The following is a 23,524-nucleotide window of genomic DNA, read 5'->3' on the forward strand; positions in this document are numbered from 1 at the left end:
CAAAACTGTGCACAGTACTCCAGGTGCGGTCTCACCAATGCCTTGTACAGTTGCAACAACACTTCCCTATTTTTATACTCTATTTCTTTAGCAATAAATGCCAAAATTCCATTTGCCTTCCTTATTATCTGCTGTACCTGCATACTAGCTTTCAGCGATTCGTGCACGGGAACACCCAGATCCTTCTGCACTGAAGCATTCTGAAGTTGCTCTCCATTTAAATAAGAAGTCGCCTTTTTATTCTTCCAACCAAAATGGATAACCTCTCACTTATCCACGTTAAACTCCATCTGCCAAATTTTGGCCCATTCACCTAACCTGTCCATATCCATTTGTAAATTTCTTATTTTTTCCTTGCAATTTACTTTCCCATCTATTTTGGTGTCATCTGCAAATTTAGCTATAGTACCTTCTATCCCTGAATCCAAGCCATTAATATAGGTCGTAAATAGTTGGGGCCCAAGGACCAAACCCTGTGGCACCCCACTATGGTTACAGCTTGCCATCCAGAAAAAGACCCATTTATCCCGACTCTCTACTTTGGTTAACCAATCCTCTATCCAACGTGCACACATTCCAGCAGATATCTCTGGCTAGCAGTTAGGAACAAGGAACCCCTTCCCCAGTATCCCTTTCAGTTCAGCAGCACTTGAACCTAGTGCTACCTCCTGATTGGGGCGACCTACCTGGAACCTTATTTTTAAATAAAAATATAGTGCCGGACAATACTCAGCAAGTCAGGCAGCATCTGTGGAGAGAGAAACAGGGTTGACGTTCATGTCTGCCCCTATTTTTAATGGCTGAACATTTAGCCTTTGTAGTTTGGTGGAACGTTCATGGGCCCTTCTTCCTTTGGGAATGATAGCAGTTGGGTTATTACAGTATCTGTGGTGTGTAGGGCACGATTACAAAATTTGAGGATGATACAAAACTTGGAGGTATTGTGAACTATGAGGGAGGATAGTGTAGAACTTCAAAAGGACATAGACAGCTGGTGGAATGGGTGGACAAGTGGCAGGTATCCCCATCCTTAATGATGGGGGAGCCCAGCACATCAGTGCAAAAGATAAGGCTGAAGCATTTGCTACAAACTTCAGCCAGAAGTGCCGAGTGGATGATCCATCTTAGCCTTCTCCGGAGTTCCCCAGCATCACAGATTGGACTTCAGCCAATTCAGTTCACTCCACGTGATATCAAGAAGTGGCTGAGGTCACTGGGTAATGCAAAGGCTGTGGGCCCTGACAATATTCCGGTAATAGTTGCACTCCAAAACTTGCTGCGCCTCTAGCCTAGCTGTTCCAGTACAGCTGCAACACTGGCATCTCTCCAGCTATGTGGAAAATTGTCCAGGTATGACCTGTACACACAAAAGCAGGACAAATCCAACCCGGCCTATTACCGCCCCATCAGTCTACTTTCGATCATTGGTAAAGTAATGGAAGGGGTCATCATCAGTGCTATCAAGCGGCGCTTGCCTAGCAATAACCTGCCCACTGGCACCCAATTGAGTTCTGCCAGGGCCACCCAGCTCCTGACCTCATTACAGCCTTGGTTCAAACATGGACAAAAGAGCGGAACTCCTGAGGTGAGATGAGAGTGACTGCCCTTGACATCAAGGCCGTATTTGACCAAATGTGGCATCAAGGAGCCCTAGCAAAACTGGAGTCAATGGGAATCGGGGAAAAGCTCTCCACTGGTTGGAGTCATACCTAGCACAAAGGAAGATGGTTGTGGTTGTTGGAGGTCAGCCATCTCAGCTCCAGGACATCACTGCAGGAGTTCCTCAGGGTAGTGTCCTCAGCCCAACCAACTTCAGCTGCTTCATCAATGACCTTCCTTCCATCATAAGGTCAGAAGTGGGGATGTTTGCTGATGATTGCACGATGTTCAGCACCATTTGCGACGATTCAGATACTGAAGCAGTCCATATCCAAATGCAGCAAGACCTGGACAATATCCAGGCTTGGGCTGACAAGTGGCAAGTAACACTCACACCACACAAGTGCCAGGCAATGACCATCTCCAACAAGACAGAATCTAACCATTGCCCCTTGATGTTCATTGGCATTGCCATCACTGAACCTCCCCCTGTCACCATCCTGGGGGGTTACCATTGACCAGAAACTGAACTGGACTGGAGCAGGTCAGAGGCTAGGAATCCTGATTCCACAAAGTCTGTCCACCATCTACAAGGCACAAGTCAGGAATGTGATGGAATACTCCCCACTTTCCTGGATGAGTGCAGCTCCCACAACACCCAAGAAGCTTGACATCGTCCAAGACAAAGCAGCCCACTTGATTGGCACCACATCCACAAACATTCGTACCCTCCACCACCGACACACATTAGCAGCAGTGTGTCCCATCTACAAGATGCACTGCAGGAATTCACCAAGACTTCTTAGACAGCACCTTCCAAACCCACAACCACTACCATCTAGAAGGACAAGGGCAGCAGATAGACGACACACCACCACCTGGAAGTTCCCCTCCAAGTCACTCACCATCCTGACTTGAAAGTATATCGCCGGTCCTTCACTGTTGCTGGGTCAAAATCCTGGAACCCCATTCCTAACAGCACTGTGGGTGTACCCAAACCACATGGACTGCAGTGGTTCAAGAAGGCAGCTCACCACCACCTTCTTAAGGGCAACTAGGGGCGGGCAATAGATGCTGGCCCAGTCAGCCAAGCCTACATCCTGTGAATGAATTTTTTAAAAGATGAAATTTTAGCACAGAGAAGTGTGAAGTGCTTCATTTTGGTAGGAAGAACACAGAGACTATGCTAACTAAAGGATAGAATTCTAAAGTGGGTGCAGGAGCAGAGGGAACTGGATGTATGTGTCCATATAAATCATTAAAGTTGGCAGGGCAAGCTGAGAGAATGGTTAATGAAGCCTATAGCATTCTAGGCAATAGGGACATAGAATACAGAGGCAAAGAAGTTCCATTAAACTTGTATAGAAGACTGGTTCGGCCTCAGGTGTAGTATTGCTTCCAGCTCTGGGCACCACATTTTAAGAAGGATGTGAAGGCATTAGAGAGGGTGCAGAAGAGATTCACCAAAATGGTTTCAGGGATGAGGATCTTCAGTTATGTAGATAAATTGAAGGAATTGGGATTTCTCCTTGGAGAAGAAAAGGTTGCAAGGAGATTTGATGGAGGCATTCTAAATCATGAGGGATCAGGAAAGAGCAGATAGGGAAGAACTGTTCCCATTGGAAGGATCAAAAACCAAAGAGCACAGATGTAAGGTAATTGGCAAAAGAGGCAATGGTGACATGAAAAACTTCTTCATGCAGCGAGTAATTAAGATCTGGAATGCACTGCTTGAGAGCATGGTGGAGGCATTCAAGAGAGAACTGGATTCTTATCTGATAAGGAAGAATATGCAGGGCTCCAGGGAAATAACAGCAAAATGGCAGTAGGTGAGCCAGCACAGACATGACAGACCGCATGGCCTCCTTCTGTGCTGTAACCATTCTGTGATTTAAAGGATTGTTTCCTACAAAGGAAACAAATGTTTATCTTCACTCTGAGCAGAGACCAATGAAGTGAAGGGTGTAGAGGTGCACCAAAATCGTTTTCCCCTGCTGCCCTTAGCACACCTTCCCCCCCAACAATCCCCCCACACCCCAGAAAACAATTTAATTTAAGTTTCTAATCATTATATGGAGAGCAGGTCAATCACTGGTCTATGGCCCGTACTTCAAAGTAAAGCTACTTTCTTTGTTAGAACATTGTTATCAAAGTGGGTTGCAATGAAATAAAGGGCAGAACCTTTAGGCTGGCGTGCCAGTGCACGCCCAACACGTCCGACCTAGAAATGAAGCACGTTGACGTCGGCCGAGCATGCCGACGTCAACGCGTACTCTCGTGCTATTTTGCTAGGCAGTCGCTCGATGAAGACAGAGGAGCACCCACCATTAATTAACTGGCCAGTTAAGGCTCTTGAGACACCAATTGTCCCTGAGTTTACGTGGCCCATGCGATTTTCAAGCTGTCGCATGGGCTAAACGGGCTGACCAAATTTTCAAAAACCTCATCCACGGGCGGGATAGAGGGGTGAGTGCACTTGTTAATGCGAGTAGTTTGTAATATAGCTTATAACTTGCTGCTGCTTGCTTGTGTGAACAGGGCATCTTCATTTCAGAGCTGCTTTGACAGAAATAAAAGGCTTCAGTTCAGGACTTGTGTTGTTTTCCAGGCCCCCGGAGGGTTCATATCACTTGGGGCCTTCCGGGTATCAGACAGCCTTCACTTACCCTGGGAATGGGAATTGTGGTCTCTGCTGGAAGCAACTCCTCTGAGGAGGGAGGGCCAGAAGGGGAAGGAGGCCAGGTGCCCCTATTCAGCTTTCAGGGGAGCAACCTGTGAGAAGCGAGGTGCAGGCAAAAGGGGCATAAGTCCAACAGGAAGTCCAAGGCGGAAGGGGCCGCAGAAGACACCACTATCCTGCTGCCAGGATTTACAGGCGGCGATGCAGCTACCTCAGTATGTCTTGAGGTGTAATGCCGAAGGAGGCTCCACCTCTCAAGGGAGTCCGAAACTTCCATCTGTCAGATGCCTGAGATCAGCTTCGACTGTATGGGTGGACACCCCATGCCAGTGGTGGCGAAGGGTCACGGTGGCCCTCAACTTCTATGCCTCCGGCTCTTTCCAGGGGTCAGTGGGTAACCTTTGTGGAGTCTCCCAATCAGCAGTCCACAGTTGTGTCAAGCTGGCGACAGATGCTCTGTCCAGGCGTGCATCGACTTTCATTCATTGTCGTACGGACGAGGCCAGCCAGGCAGAGCAAGCCAGAGGCTTTGCAGCGATTACTGGGTTCCCCCGTGTCCAGGGTGGAATCAACTGCACACGTGTGGCCATCAAGGCGCCAGCAGGTGAGCTGGGTGCCTTTGTCAACAGGAAGGGATACCACTTTATTAACGTACAGATAGTGCTTGCCCACATAATGCAGATTCTGCCAGTCTGTGCAAGGTACCCTGGCAGCTCCCATGACGCTTACATCCTGAGACACTCCCAGGTGCCGATGCTGCTCAGTGCTCCAGTCCGACTGGATGGATGGCTGCTGGGTGACGAGGGCTATCCCCTCAAAAGGTGGCTCATGACGCCTCTCCGCCACCTAAGAACAGAGGCCGAGCAGCGGTACAACAGGAGCCATGGGTCCACAAGGGCAGTGGTAGAGAGGGCCATAGGTCTTCTCAAGATGCACTTCCGACGCCTGGACCATTCAGGGGGGCGCACTCCAATACCCCCCAGATCGTGTGTCATTGATAGTAGTTGCATGCTGCACTTTCCACAGTCTGGCACCGGAAAGGGGGGACGCAGCGGAAGAAGACGTTAAGTCTAGTAGTGAGCCCAAGGACGAGCACGGTCAGGATAATGCTGCGGGAGTAGAAGCTGACCTGGGCAACCTCCAGGGAGGCTGGGCACTCGGGACGCTTTGATCCAACGCTTCTTCAGCTAGCCTACCAAATAACCACCAGCGCCGCCACCACATGCCTAGGCTGCATACTCCATCCCTGACGGGGACATTTGCTTGGTCAACAACATGCACTATGTGCTATTTCAATAAATTTTAATGAGAAACAAGTCACCCATAACATCATGGGTTACCCTGCAACTGCAGAACAAATGAAGCACCCAGAGGCTTGTACAAAAACATATTTAATGATATGGTGCCTGCCATAAAGTTAACAAATGAAATTCAGAGGTGTTCTCCATCACACCAATTAAGAATTAAATTAAAAGTGGGGAAAACAAATATCACTCGCACTCATGCCATGTTGTGATTAAGGTGCTTTAAGTTTGCGCTTCGGGTGCTACGTCTAGTTGCTCCCCCCTCACCCGCAATTGGAGACAGCCTGCTCACTCTGCTGTCCAGTTGGCCTTGATGACTTTGGCAGGCATCCTCTGGCCCGTGGAGCCTGTGCTGGCCCAGCCTGTTAGAGAGCGGCCAGTGCCACGGTAAGCTTCTCCCCAGTCGCCGCAGCCTCATCGGATGCCATGGGCACTGGCAGAGGGACGGAGGAGCTGCTGCCCTCACCTGGAACGCCCCGTGTGGAGCCTGCTGAGATGATAGGCAGTTCGTGCACCAACGTGAGATCGCTCTGGACCTCCCTGCTCACTGTTGATGGACGAGCACCTAGCTGGGCTGCTGGGTGCCCAATCCATCTCCCACAGTGACCACCTGAGGCCATTGCCAGTATGAGGACTTGCAGATCCGAGCGCATCCTCAGAAACCCCTGATTCAGCTCCTGGAGGAGCCTCTCCATGAGAGTCGCCATGCTCTCCGTGAAGGAGGCATTGCACTCGGCCATGAAGGTTATTGCATTGTTCATGCTCTACGAGGACACCTCCACAACGGAGACCATGGCATGCATTCCCTCATGTATCCCTGCCAGATCCTCCCGCACACCTTGCTGGAAGTCCAGCATCTGCTGCCTCGGGCAACTCCAGAGGCTCAGCATCATCCATCGAGATGGCATTGTCCTGGTCCCCAGCATTCCTCCGACTGCCGGCGCCCTGAGCGCACTCTGCCTCCACCTGCGCCTCAAGCAAGTGTGAAGTTCCCTCACCAATGTGCTCCGAGATACTAGCCACTGATCTAATGCCCACCGAAGTGCGGTATCTACCCTGGTGCCTGCTTGGCAGAGACGGTGTGACGGAGGTGGGTTCTGTTGGGTGCTGTCCTCTGGAGTCAGCGGTGGGCCCTCAGGCTCCTCACCCCGATGGGCTGCTGGTGAGCCTGAAAGGAAGAACAAGGACATGTCATTAGTTGAAGTCATTACACTCGTCTTTCTATTACCAATGAGGATTACAGGTTCAAGACTCACATCAGTAGAGACTACAGTGGAATGGTTACAATGACAGACATTCTGACCTCAGTGCACTGCACTCATACCTCCCTCTGGAACCCCAACCTCACCGTGGCCGGCTGACCTAGGCGCATGGCGCCTCTCCAGCTCCCTGGCCTCCTGCTTATGTCAGGTCAAGGTAAGTAGGTGGGGAGGCCACATGCCAGTCCACAACCTCTCGCCATTGTTATGGGATGTTTTCTCCTGAAAGGGTAGAAGAGCATTGATTAGTCCACCCTGTACCTGCATTGCCATTGCAGCCTGGCCAACCCCACCTGAGGAATACCTCACAGGGCTCAGCTGATACGTGACACAAGATACACAGTCCAAGCAGCCAGGGCTCACCCCCTTGCCCAGATGCTTCCTCTTTGACATTTGCCACTCTCTCAGTGAGGGTGGGGGTGGGCAGCTCTTAACTGCTATGCTAAGCCACCCTTGCCAAAACGGTACTCAGCCGTCCCAATCGCAGAATATCGTTGAAGTGCTTCCGGCACTGGACCCATGTGTGCCTCACCACATCAAAGCTGCTGACCCTGGATGCCGCCGCCTCCCAGGCCCTTTTGGTGAGGTTGAGGGGCCTCCTCCTCCTGTCCCTGGGGACAAGGATTTCTCGCCATGCTGCCATCACCTATAGGAGGACAGCGAGGCATTCGTCAGAGAAACCTGGGGCCGACTGCCCCGCCGACCTGCCCTTCCGCCTGCCATGTCCATCAGCAACCGGACCCATCATGATGACTTTGCGTCCCTCCGTGACAGCCTTCAGGGACTGCCTGAGCCACTTTTGAATCGGCTGCCGGGTCCCCATTGGACCCGGCGGACATTGAGCTCCCGCCTCTTTTCGCTGTTGCCACTGCCACATCTTACGCTGGGCGGGCCTTAATTGACCCGCCTGCGTAAAATCGCGGTGCAGAGCCGATCGCAGGCGGTGTTCAGGTTCCTGACCACCCCCGACGAGCAAAAAGTTCCGGCCAAAGTCTATTGGGAATGGGAGCAACAACGTTCAGAAATAATCAGTAAATTCAGGATCTTCCAGTTAACGAAATTGAGTTAGTACTGCGTTCCCAAAGTTTCCCCTCCACGTTCAAACTGGTAATGTATGGGCACTTGGTATTTTGAATCTAAGTGGGTTGATCATGAGTTCTAGATGTCAATGCTAATATTTTTCATGACCTGTACACCATTTCCAAAATGTGACCCTAGCATTGTATTTACACAGCTGAACTGCTGCAGAAAGAGCAGAGCTACATCGATGACATGGTGGCAAACTCTGTCAGCGACACACGGATTAGCTATGGAAATGACGCACTGGTTCCGTCTCTCTCTGAAACAAAAACAACAATAGAGCTTCTGCCAGATGACGGCGAGTTTAATTTAGATGACCTTCAACCTCTGCACCCATTTGTCATTGATTCCATCCCTGCCAACACAGAGAATGAAGGTAATAGTAATGGGAGAGCTGGAACTGAACACCAAGATGTAGGAGGTGGAGAATAGTTAGACATTAAATCTACACTGCATGCACAGCATTCAGATAGTATGTCAACTTATTTAATGTGGAGCCCTGGCAGATGTATCTGACTGAGCTAATGTGGCTTACATTTTTTCTGACGTGGAATAAGGTATCGAAGTGACTGTAATTGAAATGCTTTACATATTTAGCAGTTACAATTGATATCAGTAGAAAATAACATTTGTTATCCTCCTTAATGGTTATTTTGTTCCCCCTCTAATTCAGCAGAAGCAGACTGGGTGAAATTTTCCTTTGTGTTTCGACAAAGGGTCAGTGATTAATCATCTCCTTTCCAGCATTGTGAACAAATATGCAAGAATACCACAAAGTCCTTCTAGAAAAATATATTCTATAATACATATCTCCTGATAATGAAAATATCCCCTCACTCAAAGGATCACCAGAGTATGGCAGATGTTTTCTAATAGTTTCATTTGCAAAAGTTGGTAATTGAATTAAAAAATCATTTTCTCCAAAAACCACTATAAACACCATCATTTTTTTGATGGGTAGCCTGGAACATATTTCTCACTCGCCTTCCTGTCCTCCCTCACACTTGCACAGCCATGCGAGTGCACACTATTCTGGGATACGATTCCAATTGGCCATATTTGATGAGCAATAGGCTGGCATCAACTGTCTTTTTGGACCAAGAGGGGAATCCTAGTCAAGCCTGAGACTATTCTTGCCTGAAGCCCACACCTGTCAAAAAAAATCATTTGACAATTGGGAGTTCTCCCAATTTTTTTCTCCTCTTCCTCCCTCTCCCTACTCTAGTCAAGGAATACTGGAGTTATTTACATTGCCGCAGCTGAGATCAGCTAACTGAATCCGAATGGGAACCTGGGATCCTTTACTCTGTATGGTTGTGCAATCACCCCTCAGCTATTGGGAAAGGAATTATTGCCACAAAAAAGAATTTTGAAAATTGCATTTTATCTTTAAACTATTACACATTGATAGTGCAGTCCTGAATAGTGCAGATTCCAAATGTGAACCCACTGAGACTGGACTACTCTCTTGATTATTGTCTTTCATGCCAACTACACTTACCTCAGAATTAACATCAATCAGCCATGCACAGAATGGTGGTGTTGTGCACAAAAGGCGTTTTGGTTCCCCTATTATCAAAAGGTGTTTGATAAAGTGTCACGTAACAGGCATTTCATTGAAGTTGCTGCCCATGGGATAAAAGGAACAGTAGCAGTATGGATATAAAGTTGGCTGAGCGGTAGGAAACAGAGAGTGTTTTTCGGACAGGAAGAATATGTATAGGGGGGTTTCCCGAGGTCAGTATTAGAACTTTTCTTGATGCACATTAATCATCTAGATTTGGTTGTGCAGGGCACAATTTCAAAACTTGCAGATGACATTTGAAAGCATTTTAACTTGTTAGGAGGACAGTAATTGACTTCAAGAGGATATAGGTGGCTGTTGGAATGGGCATCAGTTGCAGATGAAATTTAACCCTGAGTAGTGTGAAGTGATACATTTTGGTAGGAAGAGCAAGGAGAAACAATGTAAAATAAAAGGTACTATTCAGAATGGTTTGCAGGAGCAGAGGGAGCTGGGCTGTATGTGCACAAATAGTTGAAGGTGGCAGAGCAGGTTAAGAAAGCAATCAATAAAGCATATGGGATCTATTACAAGAGATAAAGTATTTGACAAACTAATGGGACTAAAGGCAGACAAGTCGTCAGGACCTGATGGCCTGCATCCAAGGGTTTCAAAGGAAGTGGCTGCAGAGATAGTGGAGGCATTGGTCGAAATATTCCAGAACTCACTGGATTCCGGGAGGGTCCCAGCGGATTGGGAAACCATGAATGTGACGCCCCTGTTCAAGAGGGAGGGAGAAAAAAAGCAGAAAACTATATGCCAGTCAGCCTAACATCTGTCTTTGGGAAAATGCTACAGTCCATTATTAAGCACATTTAGAAAAGCTTAACGCAACCAGAGTCAACATGGTTTTGTGAAAGAGAAGTCATGTTTGACAAACTTGCTAGAGTTCTTTGAGGATATAATAAGCAGAGTTGATAAAGGGGAACCAGTAGATGTAGTCTATTTGGGTTTCCAGAAGGCATTTGATAAGGTGCCACACAAAAGGGTATTGCACAAGATAGGAGCCCACGGTATTGGGGGTAATGTATTAGCATGGATTGAGGATTGGTTAACACACAGAAGACAGAGAGTCGGGATTAATGGGTCTTTTTCAGGTTGGAAAGATGTAACTAGTGGAGTGCCACAAGGATAAGTCCATGGGCCTCAATTATTTACTATCTATATTAATGACTTGGAGGAGGAGGCAGAGTGTAATGTTTCCAGATTTGCTGACAATACAAAAATAGGTGGGATGGCATGTTGTGATGAGGATATAAGGAATCTGCAAGGGGATATAGACAGGTTGAGTGAGTGGACAAAAACTTAGCAGATGGAGTTTAATATAGGAAAGTGAGAGGTCATGCACTTTGTTAGGAAAAACCAAAAGGCAGATTATTTAAATGGAGAGAGACTCCAAAAAGTGCAGCACAGAGGGATCTGGGTGTTCTTGTGCCTGAAACACAAAAAGTTAGCATAAGGAAGTCTTGTTACAACTGTACAGGGTGTTGCTGCGACCACATCTGGAGTACTGTGTACAGTTTTGGTCCCAGTATTTAAGAAAGGATATACTGGCATTGGAGACAGTTCAAAAGAGATTTACTAGGCTGATTCCTGGGATGAAGGGGTTGACTTATTAAGAACGGCTAAACAGGTTAGGCCTTTATTCATTAGAATTTAGAAGGATGGGGGGTGATCTTATTGAAACGTACAAGATTCTAAGGGGACTTCACAGGGTAAATGCTTCCACTAGTGGGGGAATCTCGAACTAGAGGACATAGTTACAGAATAAGGGGCACTCATATAAAGCTGAGATGCAAAGGAATTCCTTCTCTCAGAGGGTAGTGAATGTCTGGAAGTCTCTACCCCAGAGAATTGTGGAGGCTAGATCACTGAGAGTATTTAAAGAGGAGGTAGATAGATTTTTGAAATATCGGGGAGTTGAGGGATATGCGGAGCTGGCACGAAAGAGGAGTTGAGGCCTGGGGCAGATCAGCCATGACCTTATTGAAGGGCAGGGCAGGCTTTAGGGGCTGAATGGCCTACTCCTGCTCCTATTTCTTATGTTCTTATGTTTGCTTTATAAATAGAGACATAAAATACAAAAGCAAGGAAGTTATGGTGAACTTCTATAAAGCACTGGTTCAGCCTCAGCTGCAGTATCGTGTCCAATTCTGGGCATCACTGTTTCAGAGAGATGTGAAGGCATTAGAGATGTAAAGAAAAGATTCACAAGAATTGTTACAGGGTTGAGCAGTGTTAATTGCATGGATAAATTGGAGAAGCTCTGGTTGTTCTCCTTGGAAAATAGAAAGTTGGGAGGAGATTTGACAGATGTGTTTAAAATCATGAAGGGTCCGGAGATAGTGGATAGGGAGAAAGTGTTCCCATTGGTGGAAGGGTCAAGAACCAGAGGACACCAATTTAAGGTAAATGGCAAAAGAACCAAAAGCAACATAAGGAACAACTTTTTTTATGCAGTGAGTGGTTAGGATCTGGAATGCACTGCCTGAAAGAGTGGTGGAAGTAGATTCAGCCATGGCTTTCAAACAGGAATTAGATAAATACCTGATGGTAAATAATTTGCAGGGCTACAGGGAATAGTTGGGGGGAGTGGGACTAATTGAGTTGCTCTTGCAGGAATATGATAGACTGGCCTCCTGTGCTATAACCATTCTATGATTCTATGTGGTGAGTTCCCAACCTCACCCACTCACAGATAATAAGAGCTTCCCCATGATGAAAATCCCCTGAGTTTTTGAATTCATGCATAAGATTTGAGCATTGCTGGCAAGGCCAGCATTTATTGGTGTTACAACTCACCTCCAGGTGAGGTTCCCCAAAATTGTTGACCCAGGCCAGACCCCTCAATTTATCATCATCTGGCTTGGACACCCCCAAATTGTTATTCCCCAGGTGAGGAGGGATGAACTGGGGAGGTGGTATCATAGTTGTTTTGTCACTGGACTGGTAATCCAGAGACCCAGGGTAATGCTCTAGGGACCCGGGTTCAAATCCCACAATGGCAGATGGTGGAATTTGAATTGAATAGAAATCTGGAATTAAAAATCTGATGATGACCATGAAACCAATGCAAATTGTCGTAAAAACCCAACTGGTTCACTGATGTCCTTTAGGGAAGGAAATTTGCTATTTTTACCTGGTCTGGCCTACATGTGACTCCAGACCCACAGCAATGTGGTTGACTCTTAAATGCTCTCTGAGCAAGGGCAGTTAGGGGTGGGTAATAAATGCTGGCCTAGCCAGTGACGCCCACATCTCATGAACAAATATGAAAAAAATTCCCTGTCTTTATTCAGTGACCCCCCCCCCACCAACCTGTTGGTCACAACAAAATTTAATCTAAAAAGGACCCCTTTCGCAGATACCTTTTTCCCAAACTCAATTGTTCTGGTTTTGTAGGAGCCAATTTGATCAGACTTTCTTGAGTTAAAGGTAAAAGTAGGTTTATTAAACCTACTAAAGGCAAGAAAGGATAAAACACATGCATATACGGTCATACAGGTTAAAAGTAAGAATTTAGCTTGAAGTAAGTGAATACATATATACATTTTTTAAAACTATACGGAACAGTCCTTGACTCATGGGGAGTAGGTGATTGAGTGTTGCAGCCGTGCAATTCGAGATTCCAGTAGAATTGACTTTGGTAGGAAAATAGTCGGTTTCGAGGTTCCAATAGAGTTGACTCCAGTAGACAAATAGCGGGTTTCGAGGTTCCAGTAGTGTTGAATTCAGTAGAGAGAGAGATCGGGATACCTGCAAAATGGCAGTTTGCAAGGGTACTGTGGGTGGCTGATACTTCTGAGTCAAACTTGCTCTCTCAGAACACCACCAACAGGCAGACACCGGGGCAGCTTTTCAGCTCACTTTAGCCCCTTCTTTGTATATTCTAAGTGGGGAGTGAATTCACAAATCTGTTTGGGCATTACTCTCAGGATTTCTTGATAAGATGATACTTATCTTCCATTATGTCCCATTGTCTCTATCAGAGAGAGCAATTAGTTTCTGGATGTCTTTAGAAGTACCCTGCCTGGCAACAGGGTGGGGTTCCATTACCTCTTAGGGAGTCACCCTGCAGCATTCCAGCCAGTGGCTTGTGTGCATCTTTTTAAAACTCAGGTCTTATTTTTAAAACCCAATATTTCCGGATGCAATTCGGTGTTGTTTCCTTCATTATTATGATATCGGCCCTGTTAGGGCAGAAGTTGCAGGATTTGTGACCAATTGCAATGAAGGAACGGTGATATATTTCCAAGTCAGGGTGGTGACTTGGAGGTGGCGACTGTGGTGTTTCAAAACATTTGCTGTCCTAGTCTTTTTAGGCAGCAGAGGTGGTGGATTCGGAAGTGCTGTTGAAGAAAACTTAGCAAGTCGCTGCAGTGCATCTTAGCAGATGCTGCAACCAGAGTGTGCCAGTAGTGGAGTTGCCACATTGGAGCTGCACTCATCCAGACAAGTGGAGCATATTCCATCACACCAGACTTCCCTCTTTTTGTAGAGGCATTCAGGAGTCAAGAGGAGTCGCTCACTGCAGAATGCCCAGCCTCTAACCTGCTTTTGTAGCTGCAGTATTTTTGTGGCTGCTGCAAACCACTAAGAAGCCAGGTCAAGGACAAAGAGGCATCAGTAAAGCATAATCCCCTATGTCCTACAGAAATGCTTCCTGACCCAGAGAGAGGGAGAGATAAAAATGGAGGGAAGTGTAGAAAATATGCCTCTTCCTCATTGAACTTCACATTCAATAAAAAATTGAATTTATGTTTTTCTTTCCCTCTATGATTATGCGGTTCTCTTTTATCTCTGTTAGCTAAATGGAAATGATATTCTGGTTTGCAAGATATATTTGGTTGAAATAAATTGAATAGATCTAATCTAACTGTGTGCCTCACTGCAACAACCAAAGCTAAAGGAAGACAGTGGAGATGGGGGAGAACGAACCTACATCAAAAAAAATGACAATGCATCTTAAAACTTGAGCCTAATTATTATTAAGTGTGATATGCAACACAGCCCTTTCTGCTCTAATGAGCATAATTAAGTTCTGAAAAGTTATGATTGCTCGCCTAATGGTTCATCTTATTAATTTTTAGTATGCTCAGTTAAACGTGCAGCGTCCATGTGAAATTGATTGTTGAGGAAAAACTGTTCTGTAGTTTAGTAAATTTTAAAGGGGGGAGAAAAATAAAATAAAATTCATGGGATACCGGTGCAATGGCTGGGACCCTAACCCCTCACCACTGGATTCTGGAAGCGAGTGCAGTCCAGACGGATAGGGTTGAAGGCCCTTTCTGTAAGGTCATATGTGAACTGATTTTAGGCATTCAAATTCCTAGAAATCTGGGCCTATAACACAACATTGTCCCCAGTCTGCCTCTTAATTGATGCATTTCCACAACAGGATGTGTACCATCTACAAGATGCACTGCAGGAATTCAGCAAGGCTCCTTACACAGCACCTTCTAAACTCATGACCACTACCATCTAGAAGGACAAGGGTAGCAGAACACCACCTGGAAGTTCCCCTCCAAGTCACTCACCATCCTGACTTGGAAATATATCGCTGAACCTTCACTCTTGCTGGGTCAAAACCCTGGAACTTCCTTCCTAACAGCACTGTTGGTGTACCTACACTCCATGGACTGCAGCAGCTCAAGAAGGCAGCTCACCACCCCCTCCTCGAGGGCAACTAGGAATGAGAAATAAATGCTGGCCCATCCAGCAAAGCCCACATCCCATGAATGAATAAAAAACAGGATGGCTGGCGTGGAAGTAGAAACAGCGCCAAGTAAGCCTTGTCTAAGGAGCCTCGGTGAATTCCTGCAGTGCATCTTGTAGATGGTACACATCCTGTTGTGGAAATGCATCAAATAAGAGGCAAACTGTGGACAATGTTGTGCTATAGGCCCAGATTTCTAGGAATTTGAATGCCTAAAATCAGTTCACATATGACCCTACAGAAAGGGTCTTCAACCCTATCAGTCTGGACTGCATTTGCTTCCAGGATCCAGCGGTGAGAGGTTAGGGTCCTCATGAGATTGGGGCTGGGGCACATTGTGGAGACAGAGTAGAGAAAGCTTACTTGACTGGGGAATGTTTGATGCTGAAACTGAGTGCTTGAAATGGTAAGAGCTTAATTTCAAAGCGATTTCCTTCACCCTAACCTCAATAAAAACTAATAACTTAGATCAAATGGAGTTTTGTTCTCACTTTCCTTGTCTGTAAGAAGGGAAGGCAGGCAGCCTATTCCTAAGCCTTTCCCAATGTCATTTGGTACAAGAGGTCTTTAGCAACCATCCTTTGCTAGGTGGCATGGCCTTCAACCCACTTTGTACTCCATACAATGGTGCAACTTAGCTCAGCAGCTCAGTGCATGTGTCTGTTTCCACAAGCTTGCATCCAATGACACACTGAGAATTTCTTCTTTAAATTTGCAGCTTCAAGGAACTTGTTTTTTCACGTTGCCCATATGTAGATCCAGATGCAAGGTCCCTTTCATCATTATGCCTGCTCCCAAGAATGACTGCACTTGCCCTGATGAGCCAGCTTTCCACTCACACTTGGAACAGGTTGTTCAGCAGTAATGCAGTCCCGCACTCAGTAAGGATTGGCAGCTGGCCTTGTTAATGGAAAATGATTGTGTGATGCCGTGCCAGTACCCTATACTCACATGGGAGGCCTACCAAATGCTGATACTTTTAGCTGGATTCTTAACAGATTTCCCTCTGTAAAAAAAAATAATTTAACTCAAGGACTTTTAAAACTAGCTTTGTTTCAACTAATTTTTAAGTTGTGAAAGCAGATAGTGTATTATTTTCAAGAAATATAGCCTCACGACTGCTTAACAGATCTGAGCTATTCAAAAAAACTCAGGATCTTTCACTATATAATAGAAAGTGAAGAATGCGTGTTTGTTAATGTATTAGTTACAGGATGTAGATGGCTTGCATATGCTCTCAGGTACCCTGTGTCCTGTCTCTTTCTCAGATGGCTTTCCAAGACCATAAATTTAGATTACATGATTTACTCAGCCGTTTTCAGTTACTGTGACTGTTCAGCGAGGCCAAAGCTTTGCAGCAGATTGCAAAGAATGATTCTGAAAACTTATGTTAATTTTTTAGCAATGTTTTGGGGCGGTTTATATTCAGCATAGTTGATAGTTTGTAAAGCAAGGCAAAGTAACTTGTCCTCATTTAGACATGCAGTCAAATACAACCTGGATTTCTGTATCCTACCTTCTGTTCTATTTATTTCTGTCCTGCCCTGACCGCGCCCCCCCCCCGTGCCAATCCTCAAAGTCTATTCTTCTACTACTTTTCATAAATTATTTCCATAAAACCTTACAGTACAGATAGGGGCCACTCAGCCTTTTGTGTCTTTCAGCTGTTCAATTTAGTCCCTTACTCCCTTAACCCATAACCCGGAAAATTAGTTATCAACAGCTAAGTGTCCAAATGCCTTATAAAAGTTCCTATGGAATCAGATTCCCATATGCTTCCCCCCATAACCGCTGCAATTTACAACCCATCAATGGTCTTTTCCCGCTGGTTATTTTTATCTCTTGCTTTTATGCTCTAATCAAAAAATCCAGTTGCAGGGCAAGTTTGCTTTGGGTACCAGTTGCAATTATAAAATTTCAATGTCTAAAACAGAGGAACAAATAAGTGACTGGCATTTTTTTTTTCTTTTGCTCATAACATGGTTGCAAGCTTCTGGTCTCACTAAAGCATGTTGTTATTGTATTGTTCATTAAATTTTGCAAAGGGATTGGGCAGGGAGTGGTTTTTCAGCTGGAGGAGAACACGGAGGCAGTTAATTGTTCCAGTTTCCTGATCATGTCGAAGCTGACCACATTTGTTTGGATTGCAGGCGATTATCCTGTTGTGGTTGATGGAAGGGCCTGTACATGCTGCTCATGCTCTCTTTTGTTACTCCTAATTTTGTTTCCCTCACCAGTTGTTGATTTTACTTACTCTTTTGTTTTACTTCTCGATATACGTGCCCAGTTGAACCAGTTGATGCGCGCCCAGCACCAGACAGAGGACTGACCACCCGACCAGGTATCTATTTGCTTGGCTTTTGCCTAATGCTGATATTTGTGGCTTGAATTAACACTTTTTGTTTTATTTTTACTCTTAAATTGCATATCCCCTTTTAATTTGCACAATTATAATGCTCAATGAGGGAGGTTGAAAGGAACAAGGTTAACCTTTGGACAGAACACTTCAGCTATGAAGGGGATCATTGGGGAATGTTTTTTGTTGGGGAAATTGGTAGATTTTTTTTCTTCTTCTCTCTCACTCCCATTGTCCCTCTCTCTCCCCACCACCCTTCCTTTTTCTCCTTTCCCTTTGTCTCTTTTCTTTCCTCACCCCCCCTCATCCTTATAAGAGCCTGCAGCATAGGGTTTTCTGTTGATGTCTTATTGTGGTTGAAGGATGAGGGCAGAGAGAGAGCAGAGAATGAATTTGTTTTCTTCTTGCCTGAAGGTGTGGTATTGTTGAGTTACAACTTTAACAGCAATACCCCCTCCCCAACATTTCACCAAGTGCTATTCGTGTGAATCCAAGCTGAGTTTCAAAGCCATCTCTTCCTTTCTCACTCCCTCTCTCTTTTTCTTCCCCTCCCCCTTATTAGGGTCACTGAATACAATCTAGCTTGACAGGTCTTTTCCCCTCCCTGGCCATGGAATGCAAGCTCATTTTAGCATTCCTACTACGACCTGAGCTCAGCTCAACTAACTTGGCATGGACTACAGATCACACCTGAATCATTCTAATTGTGTGGGTCAGTTGCACATTCCCATTATCAAGTTAAGGAAAAAAACCCTTAATCGTTTTGTATATACACAGGTTCTGGACTCACTGGTATTAAGACAGAGGGAATAGCTGAAGTAAAGATGGAGACTGAATTCCGACAGGATTCTGGGTATGAGGTCCATCATCAGAAGCTGGTGAGTGAATTAGTAGCATGGACTGTGATGAAATATTTGAATAGTAATCCTAATAATTTGGGAACTTGAATTGCTACATCAATTCATAACGGGGATATCCTAAGCTTGAAGTAGCCCTGTTAATGCAAGATTAACAGATTAATCAAGCATAACCCATTCTTTTTGAACCATACATGTCCTGTTCCTGGGTCTCTCTGCTGTGACTATGAGCAAGCTGCTGTGAATTATCTGCAGCTCTGGGGACCTGGCCCACAAAGCTCAGGCAATTTGTTTTATTTGCACTTATTTCCTGCTTTCTCCTGTTGAATGTTGTAACTGGAGATTTGGAAAATGGGGTTCTTAGTAGTCATGCTGTTTTAGTAGACGAATGCGAAATCAGAATCAAGTCAGTTAGTTTATGATGTTTGCAGCTTAATGGAAATGCATGGTAACGATCAAGTCAGGAGTATAATCAAATACATACCACTTTCCTGGATGGGTGTAGCTGTAAAACATTAAAAAAGCTCAACACCATCCCTAGTAAAGTCGATCACTTGATCAGTGCGCCTGACATTAGACTCTATACCCACCCTTGCCATCACCAATGCCCTTTGGCTGCTCTACGTATGATCTGCAGGATGCACAGCAGCAACTCAAGGTTACTTCGATAGCACATTTCTATCCTACGGCTTGCATCGCTGAGAAGGGAACAGCCCAAATCTCGCACCATCCTGAATTAGATATGTGTTGGCATTTCTTCATCAGATGAGCGGACCAAGTGTAACATATCCCAAGTTTGCTGAAGATACAAAGCTAGGTAGGAAAGCAAGGTGTGAGGAGAATGGAAAGGGGCTGCAAAGGGACAAACTGGTTAAGTGATTGGGCAAGAAGGTTCAGATGGAGTATAATTTCAGGAAGTGTGAAATTATCCACTTTGATAGGAAGACTGGCAAAGCAGAATTTTTCTTATCAAAAAAAAGTAAGACACAAGCAAATATCGGCATACAGAGGTAATTGGGGGTATCCTTGTACACAAAACATAAAGCTAAGCTTCAAGTACAGCAAGCAGTTAGAAAGATAATAGCTTTAATTGCAAGGGGTAGGAGTTAGAGTGTTAAAAGGAAGTCTTGCTGCAATTACAAATGGGGTTTTGGTGAGATCACACCAGGGTTGCTGTTTACAGCAGGGCAAGATTGCATTGCAAGATTAGATTTTGGGAGCATGAGCTCCGAGGCATCAATGGCTATCGTGGAGCTCTGACCGGATGCTAACAGCAGTGAGGCCCCTTTAAATCCTTGCATTTTTTCTATTGGTGTGCATGGTCTAACAGATCCTTGAAGCTTAATTGCGGCTGCAAAAAAAGCCTTAGTGTTTTTAAAAACCCTGCAGTTTGAACAGATCCCACCACACTCAACCTCACTCCACTCCTCCCTCCACACCCCATCTCAGCAGCTGAAGCCCATCCCCACCTTGTGCTCAGCATTTGTAGGCTTGCCACCCCCTCTGCCCAGCAGATGAAGGCCACTGATCTCCCTTCCCTTCCCTACTCAACAACTCTCGTGTGATGAAAATTTTCACTTGGGGTTCACAGAAAATCTGGGGCATTAAAATGGATTCACAACAAGAAAAAGTTTGGCAAGTACTGGTTTACAGCATTCTGCAGTCTCTCTCCATTTCAATAATATTTTGCTTTTCTATTCTTCCTGCCAAAGGGGACAACCTCAGTTTTTCATATATACTCCATCTGCCAATTTTTTGCCCACTCAATTAATCTATATATATCCCTTTGCAAACTATTTGTATCCTCCTCACAACTTGTTTTCCCACCGACCTTTGTATCATTATGTATCATCAGCAAATTTGGCTGCAATACAGTCAGTCCCTTCATCAAGTCATTAATATAGATCATAAATGGTTGAGGTCCCAGTACTGATCCCTCCGGCACTCCACTAGTTACAGTTTGGCAATCTGAAAGTCTCATGTTTATCCCAGCCCTGTTTCCTGTTAGTTAGCTATTCCTCTCTCCGTGCTAATTTATCATGCCCAAAACTATGAGCTCTTATCTTGTGCAGTAACGGGAATGACGGGTGAATATGACTTCAATCATGATGGGACACGGACAGCAGAATTTTGGATATCCCCAAGTTTATGGAGGGTAGAAGATGGGTGGTTAGCCAGGATTGGGTCGGAATAGTCGAGCCAAGGGGTAACAAAGAACTTTGAGCTCATCCAAAGCTATACTGCCCATTTCCTAACTCATACCAAGCCCCCCTCACCCCCACACTCAATCTACACTGGCTACTGATTCAGCAATGCCTCAATTTTACATCTTTAGTTTTTCAAATTCCTCTATGGCCCCGCCCTTCTTTTTGTAATCTTCTTTGTAATCTTCTCCAGCCCTATCTCACCCCTCCTCCAATTCTAGTCTCTTGAGCATTTTTGATTTCCATTGATCCACCATTGGCCTATGTTCCTCAGCTGTCAAGGCCCTAGGTTCTGGAATTTCCTCCCGAAACCCCTCTACCACTCTATCTCTCCTTTTAAGATACTCACTAAAGCTTTGGTCATCTGTCATAATATTTTCACATGTGGCTTGGGATCAAGTTTTGTCTGATTTCATAAAAGCGTTCTGTTTTGGGGCATTTTACTATAATAAAGGCACTATATAAATGCAAGTTTTTGTAATGACCCTGTGGAAAAAAATGTTTTTCCCCCATTTGTGTCAGTGCTGTTTAGTTTTCAAAAATTGCAGGGGTGGAGAAGAAAACATTTTTAATACCTAAAATATAACAAGTTGTTGCTTTTTACATTAGTGCTTAACTGTCCCAGTTTGGAGAACGAGGTTTTTTTTCTAAGCTGTTTATGGGAACCAGATGGGAACCCTGCAGTCGAAAGGTTAAAATGGGCACCTCAGTGTTAATTTTAATAATTAAACTGGCTGACAAATTCTGCAGTGAATCCAAAATAGGCATGATCACATGTCTTTTATTTTAGGAACCGAGTATACTAACTGCTTTGACACAGTTAGGAATAATTGGAATCTGATGTGCGTCTGTGATGTCTCTGTTTCTCTCTGTCTCTCTGTTTGTGCGCCTCAGTCTCAGCGTGCCTCGGTCACCTAAGGTAATGCTCTGGGCACCTGGGTTAGAATCCCACCATGGCAGATGGCGAAATTTGAATTCAATAAAAATCTGGAATTAAAAGTCTAATGACATCTAGTTCACTAATGCCCTTTAGGGACGGAAATCTGATGTCCCTACCTGATCTGGCCTACATGTGACTCCAAACCCATAACAATGTGGTTGACTGAAATGGCCTAGCAAGCCACTCAGTTGTATCAAACCACGAAAAAGTCTAAAAGGAATGAAACCGGTGGACCACCCGGCATTGATATCTAGGCACTGGAAATGACAATGTCAAAATCAGCCCTGTCAACCCTGCAAAGTCTTCCTTACTAAAATCTGGGAGCCTTGTGCCAAAATTGGGAGGGCTGTCTCACAGACTGGTGACATAGTCATACTTATGGAAACATATCTTACAGACAGGACAGGACAGACCCAGCAGAGGTGGCCACACAGTGGTATAGTGAGGGCTTTGCTGGAGACCTCCGGAGGAGGCCGAGATAGATCATCCACTTGGCACTTCTGGCTGAAGATTGTAGCAAATGCTTCACAACCTTATCTTTTGCACTGATGTTCCTGGCTCCCCATCATTGAGGACAGGGATATTTGTGGAGCCTCCTCTTCCAGTGAGTTGTTTAACTGTCCACCACTGTTCACAACTAGATGTGGTAGGACTGCAGAGCTTAGATCTGATCCATTGATAGTGGAACTGCTTAGCTCTGTCTATCACCTGCTTATGCTGTTTGGAATGCAAGTAGTCCTGTGACGTAGCATCACCAAGTTGACATCTCATTCCTCAACATCAACTCCGGCCTTCATGAAGTCTCATGACATCAGAGCAAGGAAACCTCCTGCTGATTACCATGTACCACCAGCACCCCTGCGACTCCCCCCCATCCCCCTCCCTCAGCTGATAAATCCAGTGCTCCTCCATGTTGAACAGCACTTGGAGGAAGCACTGAGGGTAGCAAGGGCCCCGAATGTACACTGGGTGGGGGACTTCAGTGTTCATCAGCAAGTGTGGCACGAAAGTACCACTACTGACCGAGCTGTCTGAGTACTAAAGAACATAGCTGCTAAGTGGGATCTGCGGCAGGTGGTGAGGGAAAAACATACTTGACCTCATCCTCACTAACCCATCTGCTGCAAATGCATCTGTCCCTGACAGTATCGGTAGGGGTGACCACCGCACAGTCCTTGTGGAGACTAAGTCACGTCTTCACATTGAGGATACCCTCCATCGTGTTATGTGGCACTACCACCGTGCCAAATGATTTAGATTTCGAACAGATCTAGCAGCTCGAGACTGGGCATCCATGAGGTGCTGTGGGCCATCAGCAGCAGCAAAATTGTAGTCAACCATAATCTAATCTCATGGCCCGGCACATACCTCATTCTACCGTTACCATCAAGCCAGGGAATCAGCCCTAGCTCAATGAAGAGGGCAGGAGGGCATGCCAGGAGCAGCACCAGGCATGTAAAAATGAGATGTCAACCTAGTGAAGCAATGTCACAGGACTACTTGCATGCCAAACGGCATAAGCAGCAAGTGATAGACGGAGCTAAGCAATTCCACAACCAACGGATCAGATCTAAGCTCTGCAGTCCTGCCCCATCTAGTTGTGAACGGTGGCGGACAGTTAAACAACTCACTGGAAGAGGATGCTCCACGAATATCCCTTTCCTCAATGATGGGGGAGCTCAAAACATTGTGCAAAAGATAAGGCTGAAGCACTTGCTACAAGCTACAATCTTCAGCCAGAAGTGCTGAGTCAATGATCCATCTTGGCCTCCTCCGGAAGTCCCCAGCATCACAGATGCCAGTCTTCAGCCAATTCGATTTGCTCCACATGATATCAAGAAACAGCTGAAGGCACTGGGTACCGCAAAGGCTATGGGCCCTGACAATATTCCGGCAATAGTAATGAAGACTTGTGCTTCTGAACTTGCTGCGCCCCAAGCCAAGCTCTACCAGTATAGCGACGAC

At 45.5% G+C, this 23,524-nt stretch overlaps 1 protein-coding gene across 4 annotated transcripts in view; it reads left to right on the forward strand.

Moving 5' to 3' along the window:
* appa (amyloid beta (A4) precursor protein a) overlaps positions 1-23,524 on the forward strand; it is a 198,825-nt gene that overhangs the window by 161,524 nt on the left and 13,777 nt on the right. For 2 of the 4 annotated variants that reach the window (XM_078560354.1, XM_078560352.1), the window contains 3 exons: positions 8,077-8,298; positions 17,490-17,543; positions 18,336-18,436. In XM_078560354.1, coding sequence (XP_078416480.1) covers positions 8,077-8,298; positions 17,490-17,543; positions 18,336-18,436 — 377 coding nt within the window. The remainder of the gene's footprint in view (positions 1-8,076; positions 8,299-17,489; positions 17,544-18,335; positions 18,437-23,524) is intronic. The other 2 variants (XM_078560355.1, XM_078560353.1) reach the window with 1 other exon arrangement.

This window comes from Cetorhinus maximus, chromosome 16 (genome assembly GCF_964194155.1).
Source record: "Cetorhinus maximus chromosome 16, sCetMax3.hap1.1, whole genome shotgun sequence".
In the NCBI taxonomy this organism is placed as follows: domain Eukaryota; kingdom Metazoa; phylum Chordata; class Chondrichthyes; order Lamniformes; family Cetorhinidae; genus Cetorhinus; species Cetorhinus maximus.